The following is a 13,251-nucleotide window of genomic DNA, read 5'->3' as shown; positions in this document are numbered from 1 at the left end:
GAGCAGATAACATTAGCTCCTTCATGCAGAGAGCAGATAACATTAGCTCCTTCATGCAGAGTGCAGATAAAGTTAGCTCCTTCATGCAGAGAGCAGATAATGTTACAGCCTTCATGCAGAGAGCAGGTAAAGATAGCTCCTTCATGCAGAGAGCAGATAACGTTAGCTCCTTCATGCAGAGAGCAGATAATGTTAGCGCCTTCATACAGAGAGCAGTTAACGACAGCTCCTTCATACGGAGAGCAGATAACGTTAGCTCCTTCATGCAGAGAGCAGATAACGACAGCTCCTTCATACGGAGAGCAGATAAAGTTAGCTCCTTCATGCAGAGAGCAGATAATGTTACAGCCTTCATGCAGAGAGCAGGTAAAGATAGCTCCTTCATGCAGAGAGCAGATAACGTTAGCTCCTTCATGCAGAGAGCAGATAACATCATCTCCTTCATGCAGAGAGCAGATAATGTTACAGCCTTCATGCAGAGAGCAGGTAAAGATAGCTCCTTCATGCAGAGAGCAGATAACGTTAGCTCCTTCATACAGAGAGCAGATAACATTAGCTCCTTCATGCAGAGAGCAGATAACGTTAGCTCCTTCATGCAGAGAGCAGATAATGTTACAGCCTTCATACAGAGAGCAGATAAACTTAGCTCCTTCATGCAGAGAGCAGATAACATTAGCTCCTTCATGCAGAGAGCAGATAACATCATCTCCTTCATGCAGAGAGCAGATAACATTAGCTCCTTCATGCAGAGAGCAGATAACATTATCTCCTTCATGCAGAGAGCAGATAACATTAGCTCCTTCATGCAGAGAACAGATAACATTAGCTCCTTCATGCAGAGAGCAGATAACATTAGCTCCTTCATGCAGAGAGCAGATAACATTAGCTCCTTCATGCAGAGTGCAGATAAAGTTAGCTCCTTCATGCAGAGAGCAGATAATGTTACAGCCTTCATGCAGAGAGCAGGTAAAGATAGCTCCTTCATGCAGAGAGCAGATAACGTTAGCTCCTTCATGCAGAGAGCAGATAATGTTAGCGCCTTCATACAGAGAGCAGTTAACGACAGCTCCTTCATACGGAGAGCAGATAACGTTAGCTCCTTCATGCAGAGAGCAGATAACGACAGCTCCTTCATACGGAGAGCAGATAGCGTTAGCGCCTTCATACAGAGAACAGATAACGTTAGCTCCTTCATACGGAGAGCAGATAACGTTAGCTCCTTCATGCAGAGAGCAGATAATGACAGCTCCTTCATACGGAGAGCAGATAGCGTTAGCGCCTTCATGCAGAGAGCAGATAACGTTATCTCCTTCATACAGAGAGCAGATAGCGTTAGCTCCTTCATACAGAGAGCAGATAACGTTAGCTCTTTCCTATGGAGAGCAGATAAAGTTAGCTCCTTCATGCAGAGAGCAGATAACGTTAGCTCCTTCATACAGAGAGCAGATAGCGTTAGCTCCTTCATACAGAGAGCAGATAACGTTAGCTCTTTCCTACGGAGAGCAGATAAAGTTAGCTCCTTCATGCAGAGAGCAGATAACGTTAGTTCTTTCCTACGGAGAGCAGATAAAGTTAGCTCCTTCATGCAGAGAGCAGATAACGTTAGCTCCTTCATGCAGAGAGCAGATAACGTTGGCTCCTTCATGCAGAGAGCAGATAACGTTAGCTCCTTCATGCAGAAAGCAGATAACGTTAGCTCCTTCATGCAGAGAGCAGATAACGTTAGCGCCTTCATACAGAGAGCAGATAACGACAGCTCCTTCATACGGAGAGCAGATAGTGTTAGCGCCTTCATACAGAGAACAGATAACGTTAGCTCCTTCATACGGAGAGCAGATAACGTTAGCTCCTTCATACAGAGAGCAGATAACATTAGCTCCTTCATGCAGAGAGCAGATAACGTTAGCTCCTTCATGCAGAGAGCAGATAATGTTACAGCCTTCATACAGAGAGCAGATAAACTTAGCTCCTTCATGCAGAGAGCAGATAACATTAGCTCCTTCATGCAGAGAGCAGATAACATCATCTCCTTCATGCAGAGAGCAGATAACATTAGCTCCTTCATGCAGAGAGCAGATAACATTATCTCCTTCATGCAGAGAGCAGATAACATTAGCTCCTTCATGCAGAGAACAGATAACATTAGCTCCTTCATGCAGAGAGCAGATAACATTAGCTCCTTCATGCAGAGAGCAGATAACATTAGCTCCTTCATGCAGAGTGCAGATAAAGTTAGCTCCTTCATGCAGAGAGCAGATAATGTTACAGCCTTCATGCAGAGAGCAGGTAAAGATAGCTCCTTCATGCAGAGATCAGATAACGTTAGCTCCTTCATGCAGAGAGCAGATAATGTTAGCGCCTTCATACAGAGAGCAGTTAACGACAGCTCCTTCATACGGAGAGCAGATAACGTTAGCTCCTTCATGCAGAGAGCAGATAACGACAGCTCCTTCATACGGAGAGCAGATAGCGTTAGCGCCTTCATACAGAGAACAGATAACGTTAGCTCCTTCATACGGAGAGCAGATAACGTTAGCTCCTTCATGCAGAGAGCAGATAATGACAGCTCCTTCATACAGAGAGCAGATAGCGTTAGCGCCTTCATACAGAGAGCAGATAACGACAGCTCCTTCATACGGAGAGCAGATAGCGTTAGCGCCTTCATACAGAGAGCAGATAACGTTGGCTCCTTCATGCAGAGAGCAGATGTTAGCTCCTTCATGCAGAAAGCAGATAACCTTAGCTCCTTCATGCAGAGAGAAGATAACGTTAGCTCCTTCATTCAGAGAGCAGATAACATTAGCTCCTTCATGCAGAGAGCAGATAACATTATCTCCTTCATACAGAGAGCAGATAACGTTAGCTCCTTCATATGGAGAGCAGATAACATTAGCTCCTTCATGCAGAGAGCAGATATACTTAGCTCCTTCATGCAGAGAGCAGATATACTTAGCTCCTTCATGCAGAGAGCAGATAACGTTAGCTCCTTCATGCAGAGAGCAGATAACGTTAGCTCCTTCATGCAGAGAGCAGATAACGTTAGCTCCTTCATGCAGAGAGCAGATAACGTTAGCTCCTTCATGCAGAAAGCAGATAACCTTAGCTCCTTCATGCAGAGAGCAGATAACGTTAGCTCCTTCATGCAGAGAGCAGATAACGTTAGCTCCTTCATGCAGAGAGCAGATAACGTTAGCTCCTTCATGCAGAGAGCAGATAACGTTAGCTCCTTCATGCAGAGAGCAGATAACGTTAGCTCCTTCATGTAGAGAGCAGATAACGTTAGCTCCTTCATGCAGAGAGCAGGTAAAGATAGCTCCTTCATACAGAGAGCAGATAACATTATCTCCTTCATACAGAGAGCAGATAACGTTAGCTCCTTCATACAGAGAGCAGATAACGTTAGCTCCTTCATGCAGAGAGCAGATAAAGTTAGCTTCTTCATGCAGAGAGCAGATAACGTTAGCTCCTTCATGCAGAGAGCAGATAACGTTAGCTCTTTCCTACGGAGAGCAGATAAAGTTAGCTCCTTCATGCAGAGAGCAGATAACGTTAGCTCCTTCATACAGAGAGCAGATAGCGTTAGCTCCTTCATACAGAGAGCAGATAACGTTAGCTCTTTCCTATGGAGAGCAGATAAAGTTAGCTCCTTCATGCAGAGAGCAGATAACGTTAGCTCCTTCATACAGAGAGCAGATAGCGTTAGCTCCTTCATACAGAGAGCAGATAACGTTAGCTCTTTCCTACGGAGAGCAGATAAAGTTAGCTCCTTCATGCAGAGAGCAGATAACGTTAGCTCCTTCATACAGAGAGCAGATAGCGTTAGCTCCTTCATACAGAGAGCAGATAACGTTAGCTCCTTCATACAGAGAGCAGATAACATTAGCTCCTTCATGCAGAGAGCAGATAATGTTACAGCCTTCATACAGAGAGCAGATAAACTTAGCTCCTTCATGCAGAGAGCAGATAACATTAGCTCCTTCATGCAGAGAGCAGATAACATCATCTCCTTCATGCAGAGAGCAGATAACATTAGCTCCTTCATACAGAGAGCAGATAGCGTTAGCTCCTTCATACAGAGAGCAGATAGCGTTAGCTCCTTCATACAGAGAGCAGATAACGTTAGCTCTTTCCTATGGAGAGCAGATAAAGTTAGCTCCTTCATGCAGAGAGCAGATAACGTTAGCTCCTTCATACAGAGAGCAGATAACGTTAGCTCCTTCATACAGAGAGCAGATAACGTTGGCTCCTTCATGCAGAGAGCAGATAACGTTAGCTCCTTCATGCAGAAAGCAGATAACGTTAGCTCCTTCATGCAGAGAGCAGATAACGTTAGCGCCTTCATACAGAGAGCAGATAACGACAGCTCCTTCATACGGAGAGCAGATAGTGTTAGCGCCTTCATACAGAGAACAGATAACGTTAGCTCCTTCATACGTAGAGCAGATAACGTTAGCTCCTTCATACAGAGAGCAGATAACATTAGCTCCTTCATGCAGAGAGCAGATAACGTTAGCTCCTTCATGCAGAGAGCAGATAATGTTACAGCCTTCATACAGAGAGCAGATAAACTTAGCTCCTTCATGCAGAGAGCAGATAACATTAGCTCCTTCATGCAGAGAGCAGATAACATCATCTCCTTCATGCAGAGAGCAGATAACATTAGCTCCTTCATGCAGAGAGCAGATAACATTATCTCCTTCATGCAGAGAGCAGATAACATTAGCTCCTTCATGCAGAGAACAGATAACATTAGCTCCTTCATGCAGAGAGCAGATAACATTAGCTCCTTCATGCAGAGAGCAGATAACATTAGCTCCTTCATGCAGAGTGCAGATAAAGTTAGCTCCTTCATGCAGAGAGCAGATAATGTTACAGCCTTCATGCAGAGAGCAGGTAAAGATAGCTCCTTCATGCAGAGAGCAGATAACGTTAGCTCCTTCATGCAGAGAGCAGATAATGTTAGCGCCTTCATACAGAGAGCAGTTAACGACAGCTCCTTCATACGGAGAGCAGATAACGTTAGCTCCTTCATGCAGAGAGCAGATAACGACAGCTCCTTCATACGGAGAGCAGATAAAGTTAGCTCCTTCATGCAGAGAGCAGATAATGTTACAGCCTTCATGCAGAGAGCAGGTAAAGATAGCTCCTTCATGCAGAGAGCAGATAACGTTAGCTCCTTCATGCAGAGAGCAGATAACATCATCTCCTTCATGCAGAGAGCAGATAATGTTACAGCCTTCATGCAGAGAGCAGGTAAAGATAGCTCCTTCATGCAGAGAGCAGATAACGTTAGCTCCTTCATACAGAGAGCAGATAACATTAGCTCCTTCATGCAGAGAGCAGATAACGTTAGCTCCTTCATGCAGAGAGCAGATAATGTTACAGCCTTCATACAGAGAGCAGATAAACTTAGCTCCTTCATGCAGAGAGCAGATAACATTAGCTCCTTCATGCAGAGAGCAGATAACATCATCTCCTTCATGCAGAGAGCAGATAACATTAGCTCCTTCATGCAGAGAGCAGATAACATTATCTCCTTCATGCAGAGAGCAGATAACATTAGCTCCTTCATGCAGAGAACAGATAACATTAGCTCCTTCATGCAGAGAGCAGATAACATTAGCTCCTTCATGCAGAGAGCAGATAACATTAGCTCCTTCATGCAGAGTGCAGATAAAGTTAGCTCCTTCATGCAGAGAGCAGATAATGTTACAGCCTTCATGCAGAGAGCAGGTAAAGATAGCTCCTTCATGCAGAGAGCAGATAACGTTAGCTCCTTCATGCAGAGAGCAGATAATGTTAGCGCCTTCATACAGAGAGCAGTTAACGACAGCTCCTTCATACGGAGAGCAGATAACGTTAGCTCCTTCATGCAGAGAGCAGATAACGACAGCTCCTTCATACGGAGAGCAGATAGCGTTAGCGCCTTCATACAGAGAACAGATAACGTTAGCTCCTTCATACGGAGAGCAGATAACGTTAGCTCCTTCATGCAGAGAGCAGATAATGACAGCTCCTTCATACGGAGAGCAGATAGCGTTAGCGCCTTCATGCAGAGAGCAGATAACGTTATCTCCTTCATACAGAGAGCAGATAGCGTTAGCTCCTTCATACAGAGAGCAGATAACGTTAGCTCTTTCCTATGGAGAGCAGATAAAGTTAGCTCCTTCATGCAGAGAGCAGATAACGTTAGCTCCTTCATACAGAGAGCAGATAGCGTTAGCTCCTTCATACAGAGAGCAGATAACGTTAGCTCTTTCCTACGGAGAGCAGATAAAGTTAGCTCCTTCATGCAGAGAGCAGATAACGTTAGTTCTTTCCTACGGAGAGCAGATAAAGTTAGCTCCTTCATGCAGAGAGCAGATAACGTTAGCTCCTTCATGCAGAGAGCAGATAACGTTGGCTCCTTCATGCAGAGAGCAGATAACGTTAGCTCCTTCATGCAGAAAGCAGATAACGTTAGCTCCTTCATGCAGAGAGCAGATAACGTTAGCGCCTTCATACAGAGAGCAGATAACGACAGCTCCTTCATACGGAGAGCAGATAGTGTTAGCGCCTTCATACAGAGAACAGATAACGTTAGCTCCTTCATACGGAGAGCAGATAACGTTAGCTCCTTCATACAGAGAGCAGATAACATTAGCTCCTTCATGCAGAGAGCAGATAACGTTAGCTCCTTCATGCAGAGAGCAGATAATGTTACAGCCTTCATACAGAGAGCAGATAAACTTAGCTCCTTCATGCAGAGAGCAGATAACATTAGCTCCTTCATGCAGAGAGCAGATAACATCATCTCCTTCATGCAGAGAGCAGATAACATTATCTCCTTCATGCAGAGAGCAGATAACATTAGCTCCTTCATGCAGAGAACAGATAACATTAGCTCCTTCATGCAGAGAGCAGATAACATTAGCTCCTTCATGCAGAGAGCAGATAACATTAGCTCCTTCATGCAGAGTGCAGATAAAGTTAGCTCCTTCATGCAGAGAGCAGATAATGTTACAGCCTTCATGCAGAGAGCAGGTAAAGATAGCTCCTTCATGCAGAGATCAGATAACGTTAGCTCCTTCATGCAGAGAGCAGATAATGTTAGCGCCTTCATACAGAGAGCAGTTAACGACAGCTCCTTCATACGGAGAGCAGATAACGTTAGCTCCTTCATGCAGAGAGCAGATAACGACAGCTCCTTCATACGGAGAGCAGATAGCGTTAGCGCCTTCATACAGAGAACAGATAACGTTAGCTCCTTCATACGGAGAGCAGATAACGTTAGCTCCTTCATGCAGAGAGCAGATAATGACAGCTCCTTCATACAGAGAGCAGATAGCGTTAGCGCCTTCATACAGAGAGCAGATAACGACAGCTCCTTCATACGGAGAGCAGATAGCGTTAGCGCCTTCATACAGAGAGCAGATAACGTTGGCTCCTTCATGCAGAGAGCAGATGTTAGCTCCTTCATGCAGAAAGCAGATAACCTTAGCTCCTTCATGCAGAGTGAAGATAACGTTAGCTCCTTCATTCAGAGAGCAGATAACATTAGCTCCTTCATGCAGAGAGCAGATAACATTATCTCCTTCATACAGAGAGCAGATAACGTTAGCTCCTTCATATGGAGAGCAGATAACATTAGCTCCTTCATGCAGAGAGCAGATATACTTAGCTCCTTCATGCAGAGAGCAGATATACTTAGCTCCTTCATGCAGAGAGCAGATAACGTTAGCTCCTTCATGCAGAGAGCAGATAACGTTAGCTCCTTCATGCAGAGAGCAGATAACGTTAGCTCCTTCATGCAGAGAGCAGATAACGTTAGCTCCTTCATGCAGAAAGCAGATAACCTTAGCTCCTTCATGCAGAGAGCAGATAACGTTAGCTCCTTCATGCAGAGAGCAGATAACGTTAGCTCCTTCATGCAGAGAGCAGATAACGTTAGCTCCTTCATGCAGAGAGCAGATAACGTTAGCTCCTTCATGCAGAGAGCAGATAACGTTAGCTCCTTCATGTAGAGAGCAGATAACGTTAGCTCCTTCATGCAGAGAGCAGGTAAAGATAGCTCCTTCATACAGAGAGCAGATAACATTATCTCCTTCATACAGAGAGCAGATAACGTTAGCTCCTTCATACAGAGAGCAGATAACGTTAGCTCCTTCATACAGAGAGCAGATAACGTTAGCTCCTTCATGCAGAGAGCAGATAAAGTTAGCTTCTTCATGCAGAGAGCAGATAACGTTAGCTCCTTCATGCAGAGAGCAGATAACGTTAGCTCTTTCCTACGGAGAGCAGATAAAGTTAGCTCCTTCATGCAGAGAGCAGATAACGTTAGCTCCTTCATACAGAGAGCAGATAGCGTTAGCTCCTTCATACAGAGAGCAGATAACGTTAGCTCTTTCCTATGGAGAGCAGATAAAGTTAGCTCCTTCATGCAGAGAGCAGATAACGTTAGCTCCTTCATACAGAGAGCAGATAGCGTTAGCTCCTTCATACAGAGAGCAGATAACGTTAGCTCTTTCCTACGGAGAGCAGATAAAGTTAGCTCCTTCATGCAGAGAGCAGATAACGTTAGCTCCTTCATACAGAGAGCAGATAGCGTTAGCTCCTTCATACAGAGAGCAGATAACGTTAGCTCCTTCATACAGAGAGCAGATAACATTAGCTCCTTCATGCAGAGAGCAGATAATGTTACAGCCTTCATACAGAGAGCAGATAAACTTAGCTCCTTCATGCAGAGAGCAGATAACATTAGCTCCTTCATGCAGAGAGCAGATAACATCATCTCCTTCATGCAGAGAGCAGATAACATTAGCTCCTTCATACAGAGAGCAGATAGCGTTAGCTCCTTCATACAGAGAGCAGATAGCGTTAGCTCCTTCATACAGAGAGCAGATAACGTTAGCTCTTTCCTATGGAGAGCAGATAAAGTTAGCTCCTTCATGCAGAGAGCAGATAACGTTAGCTCCTTCATACAGAGAGCAGATAACGTTAGCTCCTTCATACAGAGAGCAGATAACGTTAGCTCCTTCATGCAGAGAGCAGATAACGTTAGCTCTTTCCTACGGAGAGCAGATAAAGTTAGCTCCTTCATGCAGAGAGCAGATAAAGTTAGCTCCTTCATGCAGAGAGCAGATAAAGTTAGCTCCTTCGTACAAAGAACAGATAACGCTAGCAATTGGTCTGGGATGCCTAACTGAATAACTTGAAGATTTAAACCTGGGCAACGCAGGGTACTTTAGCTAGTTTGTAATATATGTAATATTAGCAAACACAGTTGCCGTATGGGATCTTTGAACTGCTGAGCAGTCCTAGTAGCTGATTTTTCTAACCAGCTGGTAGTGGATCTCTGATGCAGGAGGGCCCTGCTGTGCAGCCTCCAGCAAGTGGCACACGTACCTCACCGGCCTTGTCCCTACTCTGCCATCTTTAGGATTGCCTGCTCATCCGTCTTATGTAAAATTTATGAACACAGCGGCCAGCTGGGATTTTTCAACTGGTGAGCAGCCCCAGTTGTTTTTTTTTCTGACCAGCTGGCGGTGGGTCTCCTATGCAAGAGGGCTGTTGATAGTTTAAGTCTTCCGCTGGTGTGTGCCTATATAACTGCAGTAGCAACACCTGCACACACATCTTTTCCAACAATGCACGTGTCTGGGAGCGTCACTTGCGGTGGGTCTCCTATGAGTAACTGGGCTGTTCATAGTTTGAGTCATCTGCTGGTGTGTGCCTATATAACTGCAGTAGCAACACCTGCACACACATCATTTCCAACAAGGCACGTGTCTAGGAGCGTCACTTGCGGTGGGTCTCCTATGAGTAACTGGGCTGTTCATAGTTTGAGTCATCTGCTGGTGTGTGCCTATATAACTGCAGTAGCAACACCTGCACACACATCATTTCCAACAAGGCACGTGTCTAGGAGCGTCACTTGCTGTGGGTGCCACCCACAGCAAGTGACGCTCCTAGACACGTGCCTTGTTGGAAATTATGTGTGCAGGTGTTGCTACTGCAGTTATATAGGCACACACCAGCGGATAACTCAAACTATGAACAGCCCAGTTACTCAACCAGTGGTGTTGGTTTATTGATAGATAATAGGTACAGCTGATTAGAATACAGAATCGGGGTCCTATACAGCTCACCAGCCGGTGAGTGTATTCTGTTTGCAGGTAGTGGTGCAGGATACTGGAACAGCATTATGCAGGTATACGTTGGAGTTTCTCACATGGAAACTTCTGTCTCCCACCATGTCATTCTACACATATTACTAAAATGGCTGCAGTTACATATGCAGGAGCACATCAGGATGAAGGATTAACCTGAAGAAGGATCCTAGTGCCCAGCATGTATGCACAGTAAGGAGGAGGACACTGCTGTCTAATACCCCTGTTCCACTGAAATCCCAGGTCTGCTCTGTTCTTTCAGTTTATCTTTTACTCAATCCTGTGTTGAATACAGTGTCCCTCAACCCTTTTTTGCCATCTCTTACGTTGATAGCTCCAGTCCAGTCATCACTTCTCTGGTCTTCAACGCAATGCCGGATGCTTCAAACGTGATATCAATAACAGCCTGCAAAATACATGAATAGGTGAAGAATAATAAGTTTAAGTGTACACAAAAGTCAGTGTTCCATCAAAGCTAAGCTGGCACCTGATTTTCTATACATTTGCAAAGTATTTCCCACTTAGGGGCTTAGATAAGCATAAAAAGAACAGTAAAAATAGAGTTGGCGAGTCATAGGCATCTCAAGATGCATCCAGATCTCACCAGTAGCATATGCGCCAGTTTACAACAGAGATACCTCCACCCAAATACATGTATATGTCATAAGCACAACAAATCATTGTTAACAATTTCTTAATAGTGGCAAAACAGATTCACTATTAGGTTTCCTTTAATTAAAAATCCTCTTTAATACTGCAGATATATTCTTCTTTATCATGTGCGAATTAAAGTGGCAAAAAATGAATTGTAAAATCCAACCCCGAAATCAGATAATATACTGTAGGCACAATCAATAAAGGAGGCACTCATATGTTTCAGAGGTCAATAGTGTAGGCTAACGTCATACTCAGCGCGTATTCACACTAGCCTTCACCTGCAAGTGATACAGCTTCTGACCAGGGCATCTGAGTTTCTATGTGGGGCTAGGGCAGGCCCTCCCCTCCTTTGTTCAGCCTCTCCAAATGTAAGGAGGAGAAAGAGTAATATCTGTACATGGACATTGATGTAGACCCAACTCTACATGAGCTTCTTAGAGATTACTAATCATACTACTGAACTCACCCTCTGGTTTCTTCTAAAGGGGTTCCCAAGCTCACACAGGATAGTGCCATCAAACACACATGCCTAAAAATAAAAAGACACTAGTCTGACTATGAACAGAATGATAACATATAATACAGAGATAAGATGCAGGCTGATGGTCTGAGAATTACTCACAGATCGCACGAGGAGAAGTTCATCTGGAACAGTTATATTTAAGTATGCCTCATGGGCATCATCTGCTGCAGAGGCCGCACTAGGAGCATTTGTTACAGTTACACGTAACAGGAACCTCTTCACACTAATGTCATAATGAAGGATCTGCGTTCCATTTATGCTGTGGGTAGATTATATAGAGAGTTAGAAGGAGTCATAGTGATGGGAGGTTAAGCAGAGTAATAATAGAGATTGTATGGAGTGAGAGGGGGAGCTGGAGGAGGAGGAGGAGGGCATGTACAGAAATAGGATGAGCTAAAGGAAAAGATTAGGCCATACACTAGTATTTTGGAATTATTCTTCGCTGGGTCACTATCATACAAGGTTTTTGTTTTCCTCCACCTTCCAATCTCTCTCTAGCCCATGTCCCCCTTTTCTCTCCCCATCTCCTCCCTATTCTATATCACTTTCTCTGTCCGTCTTCCCCCTATCTCCCTGTCTCCCCCTCTCCTATTCTCTCTCTCCATCTCCCCTATTATCTCTTTCTCATTCTATTTCCCCTATTCTCTCTCTCCCTATCTACCCCTCTCTCTTCCTGTGGCGCCTTTTCCCTATCTCTCTCTACATGTTCCTCCTGCCTTCTCTCCTTTTTCCCCTCTGTCTCCTCTTTTATACCTGCTACGCTCAGGGGATCCCCCTCCTCCCTCCTGCTGTCAGTGTCTTGCTGCCACCCAAACAGAGCACACGCACAGAGGCTTCAGCAGGGGAGGCGTAATTAGGCTGTGGTGTATAGGGGACAGCAATCGTGCAATGGCGGGGCAACTCGGTGGTGCAACCCAGTGGGTGGGGGGCACAATCTGGCAGCATTGGGGGAGATCCGGCTGTGGGGCGAAGAATCTGGTGGTGGTGATCTGGTGGGGAAGGTTGGGGGGAGGAGTTGGAAGAGGAGCGTTAGATTCAGGTCTAGTAAGAGCTGTGAGGGGAGGGACAAGGCAGGGCCTCCCTCCAGCTCTCTACTGAGTCTGCACTAGATGGACAATAGCAGCTTTATTGAATAGATACCTGCTTTTTACTGATGCCCTCTGGGAGAACATGGTGGTGAGGACAAAAGGGCAGGTGTGGGCGAGATAGCAATACTACTTGCCTCATCACTGTACCAACCCATGCTAAACTGCATTTTGCACCAAAATGCAGTTAGGGTGTGAATTGGCACAATTTGTGTCATTATGCTCCTGTCCTACTATCTTCACTGGGGAAGTGAGCAAAATCTAGAAAGTGGCTGGGATCCGGTAAGGTGGGCTACTCTCCTGGAAATCTGCGAGAAACCCACCAAAATTTGTGAGTAGGAAAATAAGGGTTAAATGAAGTAATAAAATGAAGTATAGGGAGAGATTAAATGAAATAATATGAGGAGTTATAAGGTGAGGTTATATGAGGTAATAGAAGGAGTTATACTTTAGGTAGAGCTTATATGAAGTAATAGGAGGCGTTGTGATGAGTTATAGTGAGTGGTTATATGAAGTAATAAGAAAGGCTAATAGGAGGCCTTATAAGGAGAGACAATATGATTATGAAGTAGCAGGAACTGTCACTGGGAGAGGTTAGATGGAGTAAAAGTTAATGTCGGGTTGGCCCACTAGCAAAATCTCCAGTGAACCCCACTGCCTGACAGTCCCATTCCATGCTGTAATGCAAAACTCCTCAAACTAAGTGTTGCAGCAGTGTAATTTGTCATGATGATGTCTAGTAGACATTGTCTATGTTGTGATACATGAAATGAGGAGGCAGGGGAATTAAAAGAAAAAAAAAAAAAACGTAGGTCCCACCGGCAGCAGGACATGCCCA

At 44.8% G+C, this 13,251-nt stretch overlaps 1 protein-coding gene across 4 annotated transcripts in view; it reads right to left on the bottom strand.

The window, feature by feature from the left end:
• ITGA3 (integrin subunit alpha 3) overlaps positions 1–13,251 on the bottom strand; it is a 155,710-nt gene that overhangs the window by 34,146 nt on the left and 108,313 nt on the right. For all 4 annotated transcript variants that reach the window (XM_088443596.1, XM_088443595.1, XM_088443593.1 and 1 more), the window contains 3 exons: positions 11,428–11,587; positions 11,272–11,334; positions 10,475–10,554 (listed from right to left, as the gene is read on the bottom strand). In XM_088443596.1, the coding sequence (XP_088299722.1) occupies positions 10,475–10,554; positions 11,272–11,334; positions 11,428–11,587 (303 nt within the window). The remainder of the gene's footprint in view (positions 1–10,474; positions 10,555–11,271; positions 11,335–11,427; positions 11,588–13,251) is intronic.

Source organism: Taudactylus pleione, unplaced genomic scaffold (assembly GCF_031769625.1).
Source record: "Taudactylus pleione unplaced genomic scaffold, aTauple2 ptg000331l, whole genome shotgun sequence".
Lineage (NCBI taxonomy): Eukaryota > Metazoa > Chordata > Amphibia > Anura > Myobatrachidae > Taudactylus > Taudactylus pleione.
This window is presented reverse-complemented; position numbering and strand designations above follow the sequence as displayed.